The sequence below is a fragment of the Oncorhynchus kisutch genome, linkage group LG17 (assembly GCF_002021735.2).
Source record: "Oncorhynchus kisutch isolate 150728-3 linkage group LG17, Okis_V2, whole genome shotgun sequence".
NCBI lineage: Eukaryota > Metazoa > Chordata > Actinopteri > Salmoniformes > Salmonidae > Oncorhynchus > Oncorhynchus kisutch.
In genome coordinates, this window is record NC_034190.2 from 49,821,149 (window position 1) to 49,840,336 (window position 19,188).

A 19,188-nucleotide genomic window follows, 5' to 3' on the forward strand; every position below is an offset into this window, starting at 1 on the left:
TGTCAGAGGAAGGCCCTAAAAATTGTCAAAGACTCCAGCCACCCTCGTCATAGACTATTCTCTCTGCTACCGCATGGCAAGCACTACCGGAGCACCAAGTCTAGGACCAAGAGGCTTCTAAACAGCTTCTACCCCCAAGCCATAAGACTCCTGAACGCCTAATTAACTGGCTACCTAGACTATTTGCATTGCCCCCCCCCCCCTTTTGCGCTGCTGTGCTGCTACTCTCTGTTATTATCTATGCATAGTCACTTTAATAACGCGACCTACATGTACAAATTACCTCAATTACCTCAACTAACCGGTGCCCCCGCACATTGACTCTGTATCCCATGTATATAGCCTCGCTATTGTTATCTTACTGCTGCTCTTTCATTATTTGCTACTTTTATTTATTCTTTTTAGGTATTTTTCTTAACTGCATTGTTGGTTAAAGGCTTGTAAGTAAACATTTGGCGCATGTGACAAATAACATTTGATTTGAATTTGCATTCCACGAATAGAGTATTTTTAGTGTCTCTTTGATATTTTAAGTAGAAATTGTGCACCAACATTGCATTTAAAAAGCCATTTATATTAAAATAAGTGCCCTTAAATATAGACCACATGGAAATTTGTAAAAATGTGTTGCTAAAGTGCCAATAATTAGCACATTCACCTAGTCACGTTTTTCCAACTTCTAGGAAGATTTTAACCGACTTTAACAGAAAACTTCTCCAAGTTTTCACCATCATTGTAAAGCCCTAGTTATGTTCTTGCTTTGACAGCCATTTTTTATGATTATTATTTATTTCATGTGATTAGTGATTAATTAATTTTCCTTAATTGTAAGGTCAACCCTCTTACATGAACTGAATTCTTATTTCAATATGGTGAAACTATATTTTATTTAAATTTGGTTAAATAATACTGTAACAGCAGGTGAGTGGCTCTTTTTGGCAATTTTCTGGTGTTTTGTGCTTGAAAAGTGACAATGTCAATGTAACGGATGTGAAACGGCTAGCTTAGTTAGCGGTGCGCGCTAAATTGCGTTTCAATCGGAGACGTCACTTGCTCTGAGACCTTGAAGTAGTGGTTCCCCTTGCTCTGCAAGGGCCGCGGCTTTTGTGGAGCGATGGGTAACGATGCTTCGTGGGTGACTGTTGTTGATGTGTTGAGGGTCCCTGGTTCGCGCCCGGGTATGGGCGAGGGGACGGTCTAAAGTTATACTGTTACATCAAGCATAACATTCAACCCTGTTACCCATCGCTGGATAGGCTAGAACTGTTCTAACAATATATATTTTTTGGTGAAGCTTGCCTTCAATTACCCCTGTTGCACGTGTAGGTGAAAATTCACGACTATGGTTGATTTTCCAGTATCCAGACTGTTCTCCCATAAGTATTGAGGCAGAAAACATAGGGTTAACTCATAGACATGTGTAAGCAGAATAAAGGCTTAGCTCAGGAGAATGTACAGACTGGGTCAACATGGTGTTAATCTCTAGACATGCAAAAACAAGAACGTAAAGCAGAAAATGTATGCCTGTGCTGTTATAGGCCTGAGGGAAGTAATTACCTCGTCCTATGACTAGCGTTGAGACATACAATTGCATTATGTATGTATGTCTGTGCCATTACAGGCTTGGGGAGAGCCATTGTGTAGTACCATGAGTACCATGGGACAGACACGTGCATTTGTGTATGGATAAGCCACCAATAGAATTGGTAAACAAGCAAGAATTGAGACAGAAAGATAATGGTGGCAAGAGGCCAAGGGGTGTTAATCATCTATGTAGAGGGGAGTGACCATGTGTGTTATCTGAAAGTGGAAACCTATAAAGCCTGAGGTCTGTGGCAAGAGAATTCAGTTCTTACATGGAATTGCTCGGCTTTGTTACTTTGTAGTAAAGTCTCATTGAATTTACAAGTTCCAGTATCTGAAATATTTTGATTCAATATTCCACAACACGTTTCCATTCCCCCTGTCACACGGGATTTATGGCTGATTTACTTCAATTGCACTTTATTGGTACTATAGTATTTTTTTTGTTTAATCCCTTGAGATCATGTTTTTTTAAGGAAGTTGAACATGTGCTCTTTATGACAGAATGTTAAAACTAGGTGAAGGATGTACTCTATTCGTGGAAAGACTTAATCAACCACGGTTTGTTTACATGTAGTTATCGTGTTCCTTTACTACTGGTCTGTAGGCTGCCTTCCACCTGGTCGGGGCTTTTTTTGCGTTTCTGGGCTCGCCTCTGATCGGAAACAAGGCATTTTCAAAAATGATTTGACTAGAACACGGAAGTAGGTTTGAAGACGACTCTAGCACAGAGTTTCTAAACCCAGAGTTGCAACCATAGAAATAAGAATTAATTCTTATTTGTATGGGCGCAACATCGCGAGACTTCCGGGAACGCTTGTGAAACAAACCAAACAGACCATGCTATGGTTTGGGGTTTGAGAAATCAATGATCGAAGTGAAAATTCTTCCTTAGTTGTTGAACATATTATTACTCCAAACTGTTGAAGGTGACAGGTACGTTTTCATTTTCGTCAAAAACAACTTTTTGATTTGACGGCCTGCACATGCGCAGTTCGGCCCGAGACGACATTTGACCCGATGACTCTAGTTTGGAGTTTGACCCGTTCTACCAGCAAGAATAAGGCTGTGACCTCGGGGATTTTCCTTCAAAATAATAGTCCCACAATGAAGATCGTGAAAAATAATATAAAATGTTATACATTTAGACCATTTGTAAAGAAATGTTAGCAGACTTAGAATTTTGTTTAACAATATTAAAAAATAAATAAAGTTAGTCGCCTTTATAGCTCAAGTAATATTATAGCATTGACATTATTGTTAATAGCACTTCTGGTTTCAAAATCTACAAAGTTTATATTCAGAGGAGCATCGCTGCAGATAATTTTGTACGGTGCAATAAATAATAGTACTTAACAAAACATTGTTGACCATTCAGGTGTAAATATTTTTTTTATAGAAAGAAATGACAATATCTTTTAAAAATACTTGTAATTATTATTTGTATGATAACTAGTATGAAATATGTTGATAATTGTGCACATTTTCCATCATTTTCACAATAATTATACATTTACAAAATGTTCAGGATGGGACATTTATTCTGAAGGATTTCAAAAATCGGTGACCCGGAAGTACTAATTTATTCTTGCCCGCTTCACCGTCGGTTTGATTTAGCATACCTTGTTAGAAATAAAGAAAGATCAAGTGACTCAACTGAAGAGGCTACCTAACTCTCATTTGACTGAAAATGGCTAAACTAGATTTGTTGCGTGTGTTTTTAAATGAGCGCTTAACTGCGGCTGCGGCGGAGATTTTCGGGGCCGTTGAGAAAACGGTAGTGGAGTATCAGGAGGAGAATCATCGGCTTCGTGGACTGCTGCGGATTACACCGGGGATAAAACTATACAAAAGAGGTTCGTTTGTAGATATACTGATAGTTACCTATAGTTCTACTAAATTCGCATACTGTTTAGGCAAATGTTCTCCATTTGTTTTTCTTTATACAACGATGGATCTGATTCTGAATGCTGATAGCTTAAAATCACATTCCAATAAAATGTTATTAGTCACATGCGCCGAATACAACCGGTGTAGACCTCACAGTAAAATGCTTACGAGCCCCTAACCAAAAATGCAGTTTAAAAAAATACAGATAAGAATAATAAATAAAAGTAATTAAAGAGCAGCAGTAAAATAACAATAGCGATACTATATACAGGGGGGGTACCGGTCCAGAGTCAATGTGCAGAGGCACCGGTTAGTTGGGTAATATGTAGGTAGAGTTATTAAAGTGACTATGCATAGATGATGATAACAGAGAGTAGCAGCAGTGTAAAAGGGGGCTCTAGGTAGCCATTTGATTCAGGAGTCTTATGGCTTGGGGGTAGAAGCTGTTTAGAAGCCTCTTGGACCTAGACGTGTGGCTCTCCAGTACCACTTGCCGTGCGGTAGCAGAGAGAAGAGTCTATGACTAGGGTGGCTGGAGTCTTTGACAATTTTTAGGGCCTTCCTCTGACACCGCCTGGTATAGAGGTCCTGGATGGCAGGAATCTTGCCACCAGTGATGTACTGGGCCTTTCGCACTACCTTCTGTAGTGTCTTGCAGTCGGAGGCCGAGCAGTTGCTATACCAGGCAGTGATGCAACCAGGATGGTTGCGATGGTGCAGTTATAGAACCCTTTGAGGATCTGAGACCCATGCCAAATCTTTTCAGTCTCTTGAGGGGGAATAGGTTTTGTCGTGCCCTCTTCACGACTGTCTTGGTGTGCTTGGACCATGTTAGTTTATTGGTGATGTGGATACCAAGGAACTTGAAGCTCTCAACCTGACGGTATCCAGCCGGTGTCTAGTGCACAAGTTACCAGCCAGCTCATTTTATGACATTAAAATGCCTATTTACTCTGGTCCATTTGACTTCTTTATCCACTGTCCCATCAGCCCAAACAGTCAATTTATAAACTTGATCTCCACTATAAAAGCATCTAGACATCATCTCACATTTCCTTTAGACTAACATTTTATTTTCAACAGTGGAGATTTGTGTAAACCTTGCTGTCTGTCTCTCTGACATTTGCAACATTGTTTCAATATTCAGATTCGATCTCCAGCTGTCCCATAGTAATGGTGTCGGGATGAGACAGGCAGGCAGCTTTTCTCAGCCAATCGAAATCATGAATCAGTATAATTTCATGGATATATACAAATAACTATCAATAGACAACAGGTAAAACTAAACAAAGTGCATCTAGTTTGCTGTCTTTCCAGCTTCAGTTTGAAGTGATTTGATTAGCTGTGTTGTTCAGCTGCTCTGAAAAACATTGTCCTGACGAGAGAGCATATTTTCAATGCCAGGCGAAATCGCACCTCATTAGCTCATTGTTATGGATGTGTCAAAATAAAAGTCACTAGAAAACACCTTAACCAAATGCAGCTGCTGCTGTTATTCTGGCTGCACGGTTTGATGTGACTATAAGTTAGCCCTAGGTGGCTAGCTAGCAAGCAAGGGGATAAGAATGTTTCCAGCAAGTATGGAAATGGAACATTTAGATTGAACGACTGGGTCGCATCTCTGGCAACCGATAGAATGTCCAGCCGGGCTTGTGTAGCAACCCTAGATTTGTGTCGGGATTAGGGTTTCAAAGGTTCGGTAACTTTCCGAAAAAGGGAATCTGGGAATTTTGCTTAAATTCATCAAAAACGTTTAAAACAGTGAACCTTTTCTGTGGGATACACATAAGGCAATTCTAGGTCTTTGCAACCCTCTGCATGCACAGTGCATTCTTCCATCACATGTACAGCTGATTCTCAAGATCTTGCACACTAATTAGATGCTATTGAGCCCACACTACGAAACCATCTGAGCCAAGGACTACTTGCTGTCTGGTAAGTTGAGATACTGGGTGGGGTGAATATATTTTCTATGACAATTTTTTTGTTAACTAGTAAAGTAGCATAGTAGCATAGAGCAAAGTGGGTTTAAATAATTTCTGCTAGTTGGTTTTAGCTTGCTTGAGCCTGCTAACTGAAGAGTGTTAATTCACCTATTTCCATACATGTTTTATTTAAAACATTTATCTTACAAAAGGAGTTGTTTAATCTAACTGCTTAACTATTTATCCGTACATGGAATTGTATTTATTTTACTATTTTTTTTGTCTAATCTTTACAGGAAAATACCACGGGCACTATCTGATGTGTGGAGACATTTCCCTGCAGCTAATGTAGAATGAAAAGCTGTGTACATTTGCAAATACTGTGCTAAGTCATATGTGAAGAATGACAAAGATGCAGAATCTTCTGGCCAAGTGCATAAAGTTCCATCAGCGCTCACAACAAGCAACCTCTGACAAAAGTCCCTCTACTTCTATTCGAGGTGAAAATGATGAATCAGACACCTTATCGATAGCAACAGCTCATGGTCCTGGAAGCTGATGAATGTCTTGCTCGAGCTGTGTATGCAACTGGTTCACCTCTGATGCTCACAGGCAATGTGTATTGGAAGAGATTTCTGAATGTTCTTCGCCCAGCATACACCCCTCTAACCTGACATGCTTTATCTACTCATTTGCTGGATGCAGAGTTCAAGTGAAGGTCCAGAAAATCATAGAGAAAGCAGACTGTATTGCAATCATCTCTGATGGGTGATCGAATGTTCGTGGACAAGGAATGATGAACTACATCATCTCCACCCCTCAACCAGTATTCTACAAGAGTACAGACACAAGGGACAACAGACACACCAATCTCAACATTGCAGATGAGCTGAAGGTAGTCATCAATGACCTTGGACCACAGAAGATATTTGCACTGGTGACAGACAATGCTGCAAACATGAAGGCTGCTTTGTCCAAAGTGGAGGAGTCCTACCCTCATATCACACCCATTGGCTGTGCTGCTTATGCGTTGAATCTGCTCCTCAAGGATATCATGGCACTGAAAACAATGGATGTACTCTGCAAGAGAGCCAAGGAAATGGTTAGGTATGTGAAGGGTCATCAAGTTATTGCAGCAATCTACCTCACCAAGCAAAGTGAGAAGAATAAGAGCATCACATTGAAGCTGCCCAGCAACACCCGTTGGGGTGGTGTTGTCATCATGTTTGACAGTCTCCTGGAGGTGGAGGAGTCTCTCCAAGAAAGGGCCATATCACAGTCTGCCGATATGGACAGCCCCATCAAGAGGATCCTCCTGGATGATGTCTTTTGGGAGAGAGTGGTAAGCAGCCTGAAACTCCTGAAACCTATAGCAGTAACCATTGCACTGATTGAGGGAGACAATGCCTGTCTGATGTTCAGACTCTGCCTGCAGATGTAAGATAAGAAATCCATACTGCTCTGTCCACTTCACTGTTGTTACAAGCAGAGGAAACTGCCCATAAATGCCGCAGCGTACATGTTGGACCCCAGGTATCCTAGCAAGGGCATCCTGTCAGGTGCCGAGATCAACATGGCCTATGGTGTCATCACTACCGTGTCTCGCCACCTTGGCCTGGATGAGGGCAAGTTTCTTGGCCGTCTGGCGAAGTACACTTCCAAGCAAGGGCTTTGGGATGGAGATGCAATATGGCAGTCGTGCCAACATATCTCATCAGCCACCTGGTGGAAGGGACTTTGTGGATCTGAGGCTCTTTCCCCCGTTGCCTCAATCCTCCTCCAAATTGCACCAACATCAGCCGCCTCAGAGCGCAACTGGTTCTTGTTTGGGAACACACACACCAAAGCACTCAACAGGCTGACCAATACAAGGGTTGAAAAATTGGTGTCCATCCGGGCAAATTTGAGGCTTTTTGAACCGGACAAGAAGCCATCCTCAACAAGGTTGGAAAGTGGCAGGGAAGATGAGGCTTCAGAGTCTGATATTCAAGAGGTGGACATTGAGGAGGTCAAGGGAGGGGGAAGACAACCAAAGCTTTAGTTTCTACACTATCATTTTACAGATGTTTAAAATATTTTTGGGAGATGTGATGGATCATTCAATATTCCCTTTTGTTCAGTGAAATCATCCCATGTGAAGAGTCAACTAATTTAATTAAAGTTACATTTGAAACTAGTCATTTTTATTTGTTTTGGAAGGATTTAATCATTTGCAAATATGTCTAAGAAACCAACCTTTTACCGTCTCCATATATGGTAAATATATCCAATGCAAAAAACATCTACATTTAAATGGTATTATTATACATTTGCATATATTCCCGTTAATTCCCACAAAGTTTCTACCTCTGAATATTCCCCAAAATGTGCAACCCTAGTCTGGACTATATATTTTTTTTTGTGTAAATGTCAATCGTTATTTGAATATGTTGGTAATGCCCGAGAAGCCGGTATTTGGGGATATATTTGCATGATTTGCCAACACACCCGTGCCAGTATATCCTCCAAACACGGGCTTCCTGGGCCATCTCACTTAAATATGCAATTTTTCATGTGTGCCATTGCAAACTGTCATAAACAAATCTCACAAGTATCTGACACCGCAAGCTCCCAGCTACTATCTAATCAACACAACATTGAACATTGACATTATCCCACCCCTGGTTAGCCACTATTGGCTTAGAAACACAAACCTATCTGCCAATTCATTTCCAGCAATATTGCCCCTGTCTGTCTGTGGTGCGCGTTTGTCTATCAATCCGTGTGTAGCCAGTTGATATAAGCATCTTGTGGGTTGACAGAAATACCTTCCCCAAAACCTTCTCAATTAAATGTTAACTGCAAAGTAGACTTACCTATGTTATTTGCTAACTTTTCCATGAAATGAGAAGCAGCAGTACAGAACCATAGCTAGACCTGCACATTCCTCTCTCGCCAGATGCACAATTAAAGGGGAATTGCACTCAATAATCAATTTGTTCTTCCAAACCTAAAAAAAGTATTCTGATGTGATTTAACCATTGACATGGGTTCAGAACATCCAATATCGTTTCTCTATGAACAATTGTAGTTTTGAGAGTAGTTTGAACATGGAAACAAAACTATTTGATGGAATGCTGCCTGGTTGACAACATGACCAAGCGGTGCAGATTGCTGTTCATTTGAGAAGGGCGCTCCTCACCGCTGTTGCCGGTTCATGTCACCGGGGCCATAGACTGGTGCCCTGTGGCTCAGCATAACCGAATCCGCCAAATGACAAGAAGCTGCCACGTGGGGAATCGTAGGTGGCTCGTTTCAGCTAGTTTTAACTTGTTCTTGATACCATGTCTTGTTTTGACTGATATGTCAAATTTGCTAGCTAGCTAACCAACATCTTTAACGATGTGTTTGAGAGACAAGTGCTCATTGTGCAAATGTATTTTTTTTTTCAGTAAACATTGGAGACAAAATAGATAAATGGTGTCAACAATCGAAGCCAACTCTGTCGGTTTTGTGTTAAACAACCAACCCGTCTATACACCAATCCAGCTGTTAGCTGTGAATGTGTAGCCTACAAGATGAAATGAACAACTGAAGCAAAAAGCGATTCATATGAGTATATTTAAAATAGGAATATAGTTTGTCATAAAAAAGCATTTTGATATGGCATGTCAATGTATACAGTCTACCTATTATAACTATTCAACCCACATTTTTTAAATGTCGCTGATCTACACAAAATACTCCACAATGTCAAAGTGAAAAGAATTCAAATTTATGAAAAAAAATATATAAAGAAAAAGCTCACCAAATCACATAAGTTGCATGGTCATAATAGGTAGCAATAATAGATGTTAACATAATTTTTAAATGACTACCCCATCTCTGTGCCCCACACATACAATTAATTATCTGTAAGGTCCCTCAGTCATGTAGTGGATTTCAAGCACAGATTAAATCAAAGACCAGGGAGCTTCTCCATACCTTGCAAAGAAGGGCACCGATTTAGTATATTGGTAAACATGTAAAACGCGGACATTTATTTAACCTTTATTTTATTAGGGAATCATACTGAGACCAATGTCTCTTTTTATAGATGAGCCTTGAATTACAGAAATTACACACATCAAAATTATAAATACAAAATTCAAGCAAAAAGAAAAACACGGTCAAAAAAACAAACCCATTCATCAGTAATACGGTCCTCAATCAGCTTTCTGAGTTGACCTAGAGGCACCAGAACATCACATTCATCAGTAATACGGTCCTCAATCAGCTTTCTGAGTTGACCTAGAGGCACCAGAACATCACATTCATCAGTAATACGGTCCTCAATCAGCTTTCTGAGTTGACCTAGAGGCACCAGAACATCACATTCATCAGTAATACGGTCCTCAATCAGCTTTCTGAGTTGACCTAGAGGCACCAGAACATCACATTCATCAGTAATACGGTCCTCAATCAGCTTTCTGAGTTGACCTAGAGGCACCAGAACATCACATTCATCAGTAATACGGTCCTCAATCAGCTTTCTGAGTTGACCTAGAGGCACCAGAACATCACATTCATCAGTAATACGGTCCTCAATCAGCTTTCTGAGTTGACCTAGAGGCACCAGAACATCACATTTAAGAACGTTTTGAAGATTGTTCCGCAAATAAGCTGATTTACCTAAATCAGTAGAGACCAAAGGGAATTTCAAGACTTAGCCAGCCCTGAGACCCGGGTGTGGTAACTCGTATGTCTAAAGACTTAGCCAGCCCTGAGACCCGAGTGTGGTAACTCGTATGTCTAAAGACTTAGCCAGCCCTGAGACCCGGGTGTGGTAACTCGTATGTCTAAAGACTTAGCCAGCCCTGAGACCCGGGTGTGGTAACTCGTGTCTAAAGACTTAGTCAGCCCTGAGACCCGGGTGTGGTAACTCGTATGTCTAAAGACTTAGCCAGCCCTGAGACCCGGGTGTGGTAACTCGTATGTCTAAAGACTTAGCCAGCCCTGAGACCCGGGTGTGGTAACTCGTGTCTAAAGACTTAGTCAGCCCTGAGACCCGGGTGTGGTAACTCGTATGTCTAAAGACTTAGCCAGCCCTGAGACCCGGGTGTGGTAACTCGTATGTCTAAAGTGTCGTTATGATTTTAGGTGCAGTGGGACCTCTTGTAAAAGGGTTGAAAATGAAAACATAGCCATGTATCAATCTACGTGACCTCAAAGAGGGCCAACCAACTTTCTGGTAGAGAATGCAGTGAGACCGTTGCCCGTATTAAAGTTCAGTGCGCTATGATAAATGGCATCTAACGGCTTTAATGAAGCGCCAGCTGCGCTCATATAGAAGATGTCGCCATAGTCTAGCGCCGGCAGGAACGTCGACTGAATAATCTGCCTCCTGTTTAGCGAGAGGCAGGACCTATTTCTATAAAAGTCATTTTTTTAATACTCTGGTTCTTAACTAACGCATCAATATGCTTTTTTAAAAGACAGCTTTTCTTCTATTCAGATGCCCAGGCATTGGTAAACAGGAACACGGTCAATATGGGCACCATCCAAAGTACATATGCTTAAATTCTTGGTTATTTTTAGGCTTATAAAATGTGGCTTTGGATGGTGTATCAATACAGTCACTACAAAAAAAGCCGGTATCCTTGCCAGAGAGGAAGGAAACCAGGAATTTCACTATGAGGTCAATGGTCATTTTAAAACGGAGTTGAAAGGCTGTGAAAGGAGAGAACTGATGATGGCTCAACAACATTGTAGTTACTCCACAATACTAACTTAAAGGGCTACACCCCTTTGCAACAGTGGAGCCCAAGGGCTTTAGGTAACAGTCTGTCAGTATATATTGAGTTGTATTCATTTTTAGAATATAGTAGTATAAAAAGGTTGTATGTTAGTCCCATCACTCTACAATACACAACAACACAATAATTAAATAATGATAATTCAACACATGGAAACAATCTATTTTTTTTTTTACTGTAGGGAGATGAGCGAGGCACTCAACCCCAAAAATACCCCTCCCTCCAGGAGTTACCTCAGTGACACATTCATTCCTACCTGGTGTGGTGTAGAAAAGTGATCACTGAGCTGAAGGACGTGCCAAAGCTGGTGTCGTGTCTTTGGCTATGCCAAGTGATATGACATGCTATTCTATAAAATCCTTTCTCCATAATCAATATTACCCGACTGAGCAATACAAAATTGAGTTTCATTATTTATTTACTAAATACCTAACTAATCACACAGAATGAATCATACTTTGATTACAAATTACGTCATAAAGGAAAACATCCCTAGCGGGCAGAACAGATATGACAGCTGGTTACACAAAAGAAAAGGGGCTGGGTTTGAGTGAAAGAGCGGGAAGACTGAGGGACAAAGGAAGAAGCTGTGCTATCGTAAATACAGTATTTTATGCATTCTATATTACCGCCCATTTGGAAAAGGAAAATGCAAAAAATATTTTGGTAGGTTGGTGGTAGATGGAAGGTTGGATGGTAGATGGAAGGCCGTGTTGCCAAACCGAGTCCTTTGTCCTTTGAAGAATGTCTCTGGTGGTCAATTGGATACGCTGTAGTAACGTCGTTGTGTGATAGACAGGAACCAAAGCTCATGCTGATGTTGGCTTCGTTCTGTAGTTGTTATCTGAACCATTCTGACATCGGACCGTCGTCCTCACATCCTCGGAACAGGAGGTTATATTGTCGTCAAGGCTTTATATAGGAAGGGAGAGGAGGGCGTGTTTGAAAAGTTTTTTATAACCCATGTCTCTTCACAGGGGCGGGCCACTGATTGAGCAGAGCCTTGACCTTATGAAAACCCAAATCTCTCATTTGGAACCTAAAATTGCATTTAATTTTGGTGCCTCTTCACCAATAATTTTATATTCAAACGTTTAAATTGAACAACAATTCCATGTGAATCATATAACTCTGATGTGTAGACTTTCCACTGTAGAGTTTGTCATCTTATCATCGATGAGAATGTCTCAGATGACAACCGAACTGACATCATATTCATTAAGTACCACCGCATATGTTCAATTGTTCGGATTACCAGAATATAGTTCATTTCCCCCCACCTCCTGATGTTCCCAGGATCTCTATGTTAACCAAGGGGATTTCAAATTTCACATTAGTACGGTAGAGGAAAAGGGGGGGAAGAGGTATTTATGACTGTCATAAACCTATCCCCAGGCCAACGTCATGACACTGGCCATCACATCAGACGGATGGACCAGCCTCAGGACCACTATCTCACTGTTACAGTGTGCTACACAAGCCAGGGGCAGTGTAAAACAGAAGTTCCTCCAGCAGGACAGTGTACAAATCGCAATCTGGCGAAGTAGTGGCAGAGGAGATTTCTGGAAGAGTTTGAGATAGAGCCGAGCAAGATTGTAGCCGCGACTGTTGATAATGCTGGCAATATGGATGTTGTCATCAAGAGGCTACACATCCTAAAAATAGGATGCTTTGCGCACACATTGAATCTGGCAGCGCAGAAAATCTACTAAATGGGCAGCCTGAAACAGAGCAGTGGTCGTGTGGTTCAAGAGATCCTCGATGTCCAAAACAGTCTTGAAGGAAAAGCAGCAGCTCCTTGGTAAGAAGCCAGTTCAATCTATTAAGGTATTATTTAGAAATGTCCGCATTTAACAATTGAATTCAATTTTCAAGTAATTAAATAATTAAATGCATGTTTTTGTTGTTGTTTGTTTCAGGTCTTCACGCAACACTCACTCATCCTTGATGTCAAGACCAGATGGAACTATCCCACGATAGAGAGATTCATGGAGCAGTATCCAGCGATCCAAGCAGCATCCTTGGACCCCACGACTGCAAAAAGCAATGACCAAGGACAACCTGGACCGTCTGAAGGACGAGGACTTACATAAGGCTGAGGAGTTTGTCCAGCTCATGGGAATCCTCTATACATCCACACTGTGTGTGTCATGTGACAAGAAGGCCACCTGTGGACAGATCATACCCATCCTCCACAAACTGGAGGAGCACTTCACTGTGAAGAATGAAGATACAACGTTTGTGGCAACCGTCAAAGAGAAGGTGTCGGAGAACCTCTCCGAGCGCTATGAGGATGAGTTCATTCAAGCCTTCCTGCATGAGACCGCAGCAATGGACCCCGGATTTAAAGGGAGGCCGGTGAGTGACGTCATCTGGGACAGGCTGAGGAAGGCAACTGTTGAGGCCAATGTGACTGGAGCGACACCAAGGCTGTCAGAGGAGCAGAGCAGACTGACACGGAGCACCAGCAACAGGAGGAGGAGTCTGAAGGAGAGGAAATGGGGCAGTTCCTCCATTGTACAAAACAAGGAGTGCCTTGGAGGAGCTGTTCTCAGAGGAGGACAGGGAGTTGAGGTTGACGATCCAACAGGACACCACGTCCCTCACCCTCAGCGAGCGTGTTGAACTAGAGGTGGAGCTCTACGAAGGCCTGCCTCCCATCCCCATGGCTGAAGATCCTGTGATGTAGTGGTGGGAGAAGAGATACTCTGCCCCTCCTCACAAACATTGCAACAAGCTACCTCTGTGCTCAAGCCTCCTCCACCCCTAGCAAGAGGGTATTTTCGACAGCAGGGAACACAATAAGCTAGGAGATGCCCCGACTTCTGCCAGAGAAGGCAAATATGTTGATCTTTCTCCAGAAGAACTGCGAAGAACTGTTAGTCCTTCTGCAGCCTACCTGCAGGCCCCACCCATGTGGTTCTCTACCACTGTCTTTTCTTTTACAGCCTACCTGCAGGCCCCACCCATGTGGTTCTCTACCACTGTCTTTTCTTTTACAGCCTACCTGCAGGCCCCACCCATGTGGTTCTCTACCACTGTCTTTTCTTTTGCAGGAAAATATTGTTCATTTCATTTGTTTTACATTACCATCACAACATTAGTCTATAATAGTGATTTGTTATTAAAAAACATTGCTGTTTCTTTTGCTGTAAATAGCTTTATTTTCTGAAATGTAAAATAAATTATGTTCTGTTCTTAATTTGTTTTGGGGTTTTTTTCTCGTAAAAAAATAAGAATACCGTTAAAGTACCGGATCGATAAGCAGTATCGGTAAGAGTAGTAATACCGTTCAAATCTTAACGATACCCATCCATACTCTCCAGTTAATGACCCCCCCCCCCCCTCCCGGATCTATCTGACACCTACCACCTACCCTCTTTCCATTTACTGTAGCAAGCATCCTCACCCACTGAGCACCGACCGACACCGGACGTCCACGGACAGACCAAATCTAAGCCAATCATAGATCACGTCTATGTTTCACAAGTTTGGATAGTACAGTACTGTACAGTAGAGCACACGAGTATAATGTACTGTACTGAACGTTACTGAACTGGGCTGTATTGTGATGTCAAAGCTTGTGAAGCATATACATTTATGATTGGTTCTTAACAACCAAATGTGTGTTTGCTTGGGGTGGAGGGTATTACATATTTCTACCTTTTGTGTATCTATTCAGGATACATCACCATGACGATAATGGTATTGATAACCATAATTATGCAGTTTTGTGTGGTTCAGATCAGGGACCCATAATTGTAATTATGTTACTGGATCCACTTCACTTACTGTAGTTCAATAACCAAAATATATATTTTTCAATCTCAAGGTGTCATGTCATAGCTGACACCCCATTCTTGCTGCAGGCATCTTTGAATCTTGATTCAGAGCAGATATTTAAGAGTTTTGGGAAAGCGTGGTCACAAAAAATAAACTGAGGGAAGTTTTACTGAAATTCTGTTATTGAACTTTGCATCTGCACAATAAAATGTTCAGTGGAAATGGTTTCATTAGTCCTTGTGCATAGAGTTGTGTGGTTTGTTAAACTTTGAAATCAATGTTTTTGATTCGTAACATTTTGAAGTGAAAAATCAGAGTTTCTGTAATAATTCCGTTACTGTGGAATTGTCTGTAGGCTTGTCATATAATGGGCAAATATTGCACAATCCAGGTGCGTAAAGCTCCAGGTGTGTAAAGAGACTTACCCAGAAAGACTCACTGCTGTAATCACTGCCAAAGGTGATTCTAACATGTACTGGCTCAGGGTGAATATTTATCTAATGACGATTTAGATATGTTTGATTTAAAAAATATATATATATATATGTGTATATATGTGTATATATGTGTATATATGTGTATATATATATATTAGTTCTTCCACTTTGACATTATCATATTTTGTGTGGATTGTTGACAAAAACAAAAAGGTATTAAATCCATTTTACAATGTGAAGAAATCCGGGGGGGTGAATATTTATGATGATAGGCACCTGTCGATAACCACTTCTCCTCCTCCTTCCCTCCAGACTCCCTGCAGCTCTCTCTCGCTGTCTCTGAAGAGGAGGTTCCCTCTGAGCAGCAGCACTGTGAGCAGGAGTGGAGCCCCAGTCTGGGGCAGGAGGACCCCGAGCCCACACAGATTAAAGAGGAACAGGAGGAAGTCAGGACCAGTCAGAAGGAAGAGCAGCTTCAAGGGCTGGAGGCTGATATCATAGAGTTCCAATTCACTCCTTCCTGTGTGAAAAGTGAATGTGATCAGGAGGACCCACTTTGGTCCTTGACTCTTCCCCAAACCCAGACTGTGGAGAACAGAGAGAGTGATCCTAAACATTTTGGCACTGTGACCCACCTAAAGGGTTTTGATATTCCCTGTGACCCTCCAGATAATCAAAGCAATGCGTCCAGCCACAGCTCAGCCAAAAGCAGCGACCCACTAGGACATGACAGCAGCCAACCATTGGATCTGAACCTACCAATGGGGGAACATTGTTCCAAACCCAGCACCATATCTATAAAAGCTTACCGCTGCCGGGACTGTGGCAAAACGTTTCCTCTGAAAGCGGGCCTGCAGAGGCATGTGAATCTCGACAAGAAGAGACTCAGTGAATGCCACTTCTGCAAAAAACAGTACAACTCCACCTGTAAACTGAAGGCCCATGCCCGACTATGTCACGGTGGGAAACCCAGCACCTGCCCCTTCTGTGGCAAGACCTTCAAACACAAAGGACATCTGTCTAGGCACATGAGTATTCACACAGGAGAGAAACCATTTAGCTGTGGTGACTGTGGGAAGAGCTTCAATCAGAAAGGGGGCCTAGGAAGACATATACTGACTCACACAGGAGAGAAACCTTTTAGCTGTCATTTTTGCTGTAAAAGCTTCAGGCAGAAGAGGGATCTAAGGAGGCATATACTGATTCACACAGGAGAGAAACCATATAGCTGTGGCGACTGCGGTAAAGGCTTCATTCGCAAGGAGCACCTAACTGCACATATGCGGACTCACACAGGAGAGTAGAGATTTATCTGTGGTGACTGCGGGAAAAGCTTCAATCGTAAGGGGAAGCTGAGAATTCATATATGGACTCTCACAGGGGAGAAATCATTTATCTGTGGTGACTGCTGGAATTGTTTAATTACGAAGACTAAGGGCTCTATTCAATCAGTGTTTTGGAAGTTCAGCATGATTGCCATTACATTTCAATGTTGCTGAGTTAGCGGAGACTGTATTCACGATAAACACTGCATACGTCACCTCAATCAGAATTTACCTTAAAATTTCTATTGTGCAATCTGTAACGCTTCAGCGATATAGAGCCCTAACCTAACATATTTACGGACTCACACAGGGGAGAAATCATTTAGCTGTGGTGACTGCGGGGAAAGCCTCAATAAGAAGGGGGACCTAACCAGGCATATACTGACACACAGGAGAGATGTCACATGGCTGCCCAGTTTGTGGTAAAAGAGTCACTCAGAAGGTAAACCTACTGAAGCATGGAAAAAGAACATACACAAACAAGAAACTGAAAGAAGGAAGAAAATTGACTTAGATGTTCTGTCAGAAGATGGGAATAAAAATCAACTGTGGATCATTCATGCTGTGTATTTTAGAGAGATAGATACATTATGGATTTACTTTTGTAAAATGTTCGATTGGATTTAAATGATTAAGAAATTAACCAGGAGTAGTGCATTTATTATGGGAATCTCACCAATCTACTGTTCTGTTGATGTTTTCACCTTATTAGAAACCGGAAGATCTGGATGGGAAAAATATACACTGCTCAAAAAAATAAAGGGAACACTAAATAACACATCCTAGATCTGAATGAATGAAATATTCTTATTAAATACTTTTTTCTTTACATAGTTGAATGTGCTGACAACAAAATCACACAAAAATTATCAATGGAAATCAAATTGATCAACCCATGGAGGTCTGGATTTGGAGTCACACTCAAAATTAAAGTGGAAAACCACACTACAGGCTGATCCAACTTTGATGTAATGTCTTTAAAACAAGTTCAAATGAGGCTCAGTAGTGTGTGTGTGGCCTCCCTACAACGCCTGGGCATGCCCCTGATGAGGTGGCGCATGGTCTCCTGAAGGATCTCCTCCCAGACCTGGACTACAGCATCCGCCAACTCCTGGACAGTCTGTGGTGCAACGTGGAGTTGGTGGATGGAGCGAGACATGATGTCCCGGATGTGCTCAATTGGATTCAGGTCTGGGGAACGGGCGGGCCAGTCCATAGCATCAATGCGTTCCTCTTGTAGGAACTGCTGACACACTCCAGCCACATGAGGTCTAGCATTGTCTTGCATTAGGAGGAACCCAGGGCCTTCCGCACCAGCATATGGTCTCACAAGGGGTCTGAGGATCTCATCTCGGTACCTAATGGCAGTCAGGCTACCTCTGGCGAGGACATGGAGGGCTGTGCGGCCCCCCCAAAGAAATGCCACCCCACACCATGACTGACCCACCGCCAAACCGGTCATGCTGGAGGATGTTGCAGGCAGCAGAACGTTCTCCACGGCGTCTCCAGACTGTCACGTCTGTCACATGTGCCCAGTGTGAACCTGCTTTCATCTGTGGCGAGCACAGGGCGCCAGTGGCGAATTACTGCACTACCTGAGCCACTTGTGTGGGTTGTAGACTCCGTCTCATGCTACCACTAGAGTGAAAGCACCGCCAGCATTCAAAAGTGACCAAAACATCAGCCAGGAAGCATAGGAACTGAGAAGTGGTCTGTGGTTATCACCTGCAAGAACCACTCCTTTTATTGGGGGTGTCTTGCTAATTGCCTATAATTTCCACCTGTTGTCTATTCCATTTGCACAACAGCATGTGAAATTTATTGTCAGTGTTGCTTCCTAAGTGGACAGTTTGATTTCACAGAAGTGTGATTGACTTGGAGTTACATTGTGTTGTTTTAGTGTTCCCTTTATTTTTTGGAGCAGTGTATAATTCTCAGGCTGATGAGAAAATGGAATGACTGATGTTATTGATTTGTTAAAAATGTATACTTATCCACTTTATCCAGAAAATGTCCTTCCATCTGTCCAAGAGTATATTTAATCCATTTTCACCTCATGCGAGTCATTCATGATATTGTTTAAAATTTGGACTAATGATATACAGTCGACTCCTCATGAGTGCCCACTATTTTAAGTTCCCAACAGTGTTTTTCCTGTCCCAATTCAATAACATCTATATTATAATATCGTCAGCCCTCTACGCTGTGCGAGGATCTCCTGCAATTTTGCACCGGTTTTCTTAGTTTTAGGCTCAAAGGAAGCGCGTCATGCTCTTACATGGTACTGTCAACTTTACATATTACCAGGGGAGACGATGCTGTAATAAAGTATTTGACAGTATTAGAACGTTCTCAACTGTCACAAACCGGCTCAAAGCCCGTAATAAAAAGGGAGACAACATGGAGATAAGGAGTAACAAAACATATATTTATTAAATAAAGTCAACCAAGTACAATATACAATGGTGTG

General features: G+C 41.9%; 1 protein-coding gene across 2 annotated transcripts; it reads left to right on the forward strand.

The window, feature by feature from the left end:
* The first annotated feature begins 2,010 nt into the window (after positions 1–2,010).
* Positions 2,011–19,178, forward strand: LOC109907827 (zinc finger protein 37-like). 2 transcript variants are annotated; one of them, XM_020506059.2, is made up of 2 exons: positions 2,011–3,440; positions 15,706–19,178. In XM_020506059.2, the coding sequence occupies exons 1-2, from the start codon at positions 3,275–3,277 to the stop codon at positions 16,695–16,697; spliced, it is 1,158 nt and encodes a 385-aa protein (XP_020361648.1). In that variant the 5' UTR covers positions 2,011–3,274; the 3' UTR covers positions 16,698–19,178. The 2 variants fall into 2 exon arrangements, with proteins under 2 accessions (XP_020361648.1, XP_020361649.1); XM_020506060.2 differs by lacking the exon at positions 15,706–19,178 and adding an exon at positions 13,093–14,413 and having other exon boundaries at positions 3,331–3,440.
* Positions 19,179–19,188: the final 10 nt, after the last annotated feature.

Excerpts from the sequence above, each read along its gene's own strand:
- LOC109907827 (XM_020506059.2), top strand. The coding sequence starts at position 3,275 with ATGGCTAAACTAGATTTGTTGCGTGTGTTTTTAAATGAGCGCTTAACT. Across the intron at positions 3,441-15,705 it reads GATAAAACTATACAAAAGAG|ACTCCCTGCAGCTCTCTCTC; the intron begins GTTCGTTTGTAG and ends CCTTCCCTCCAG.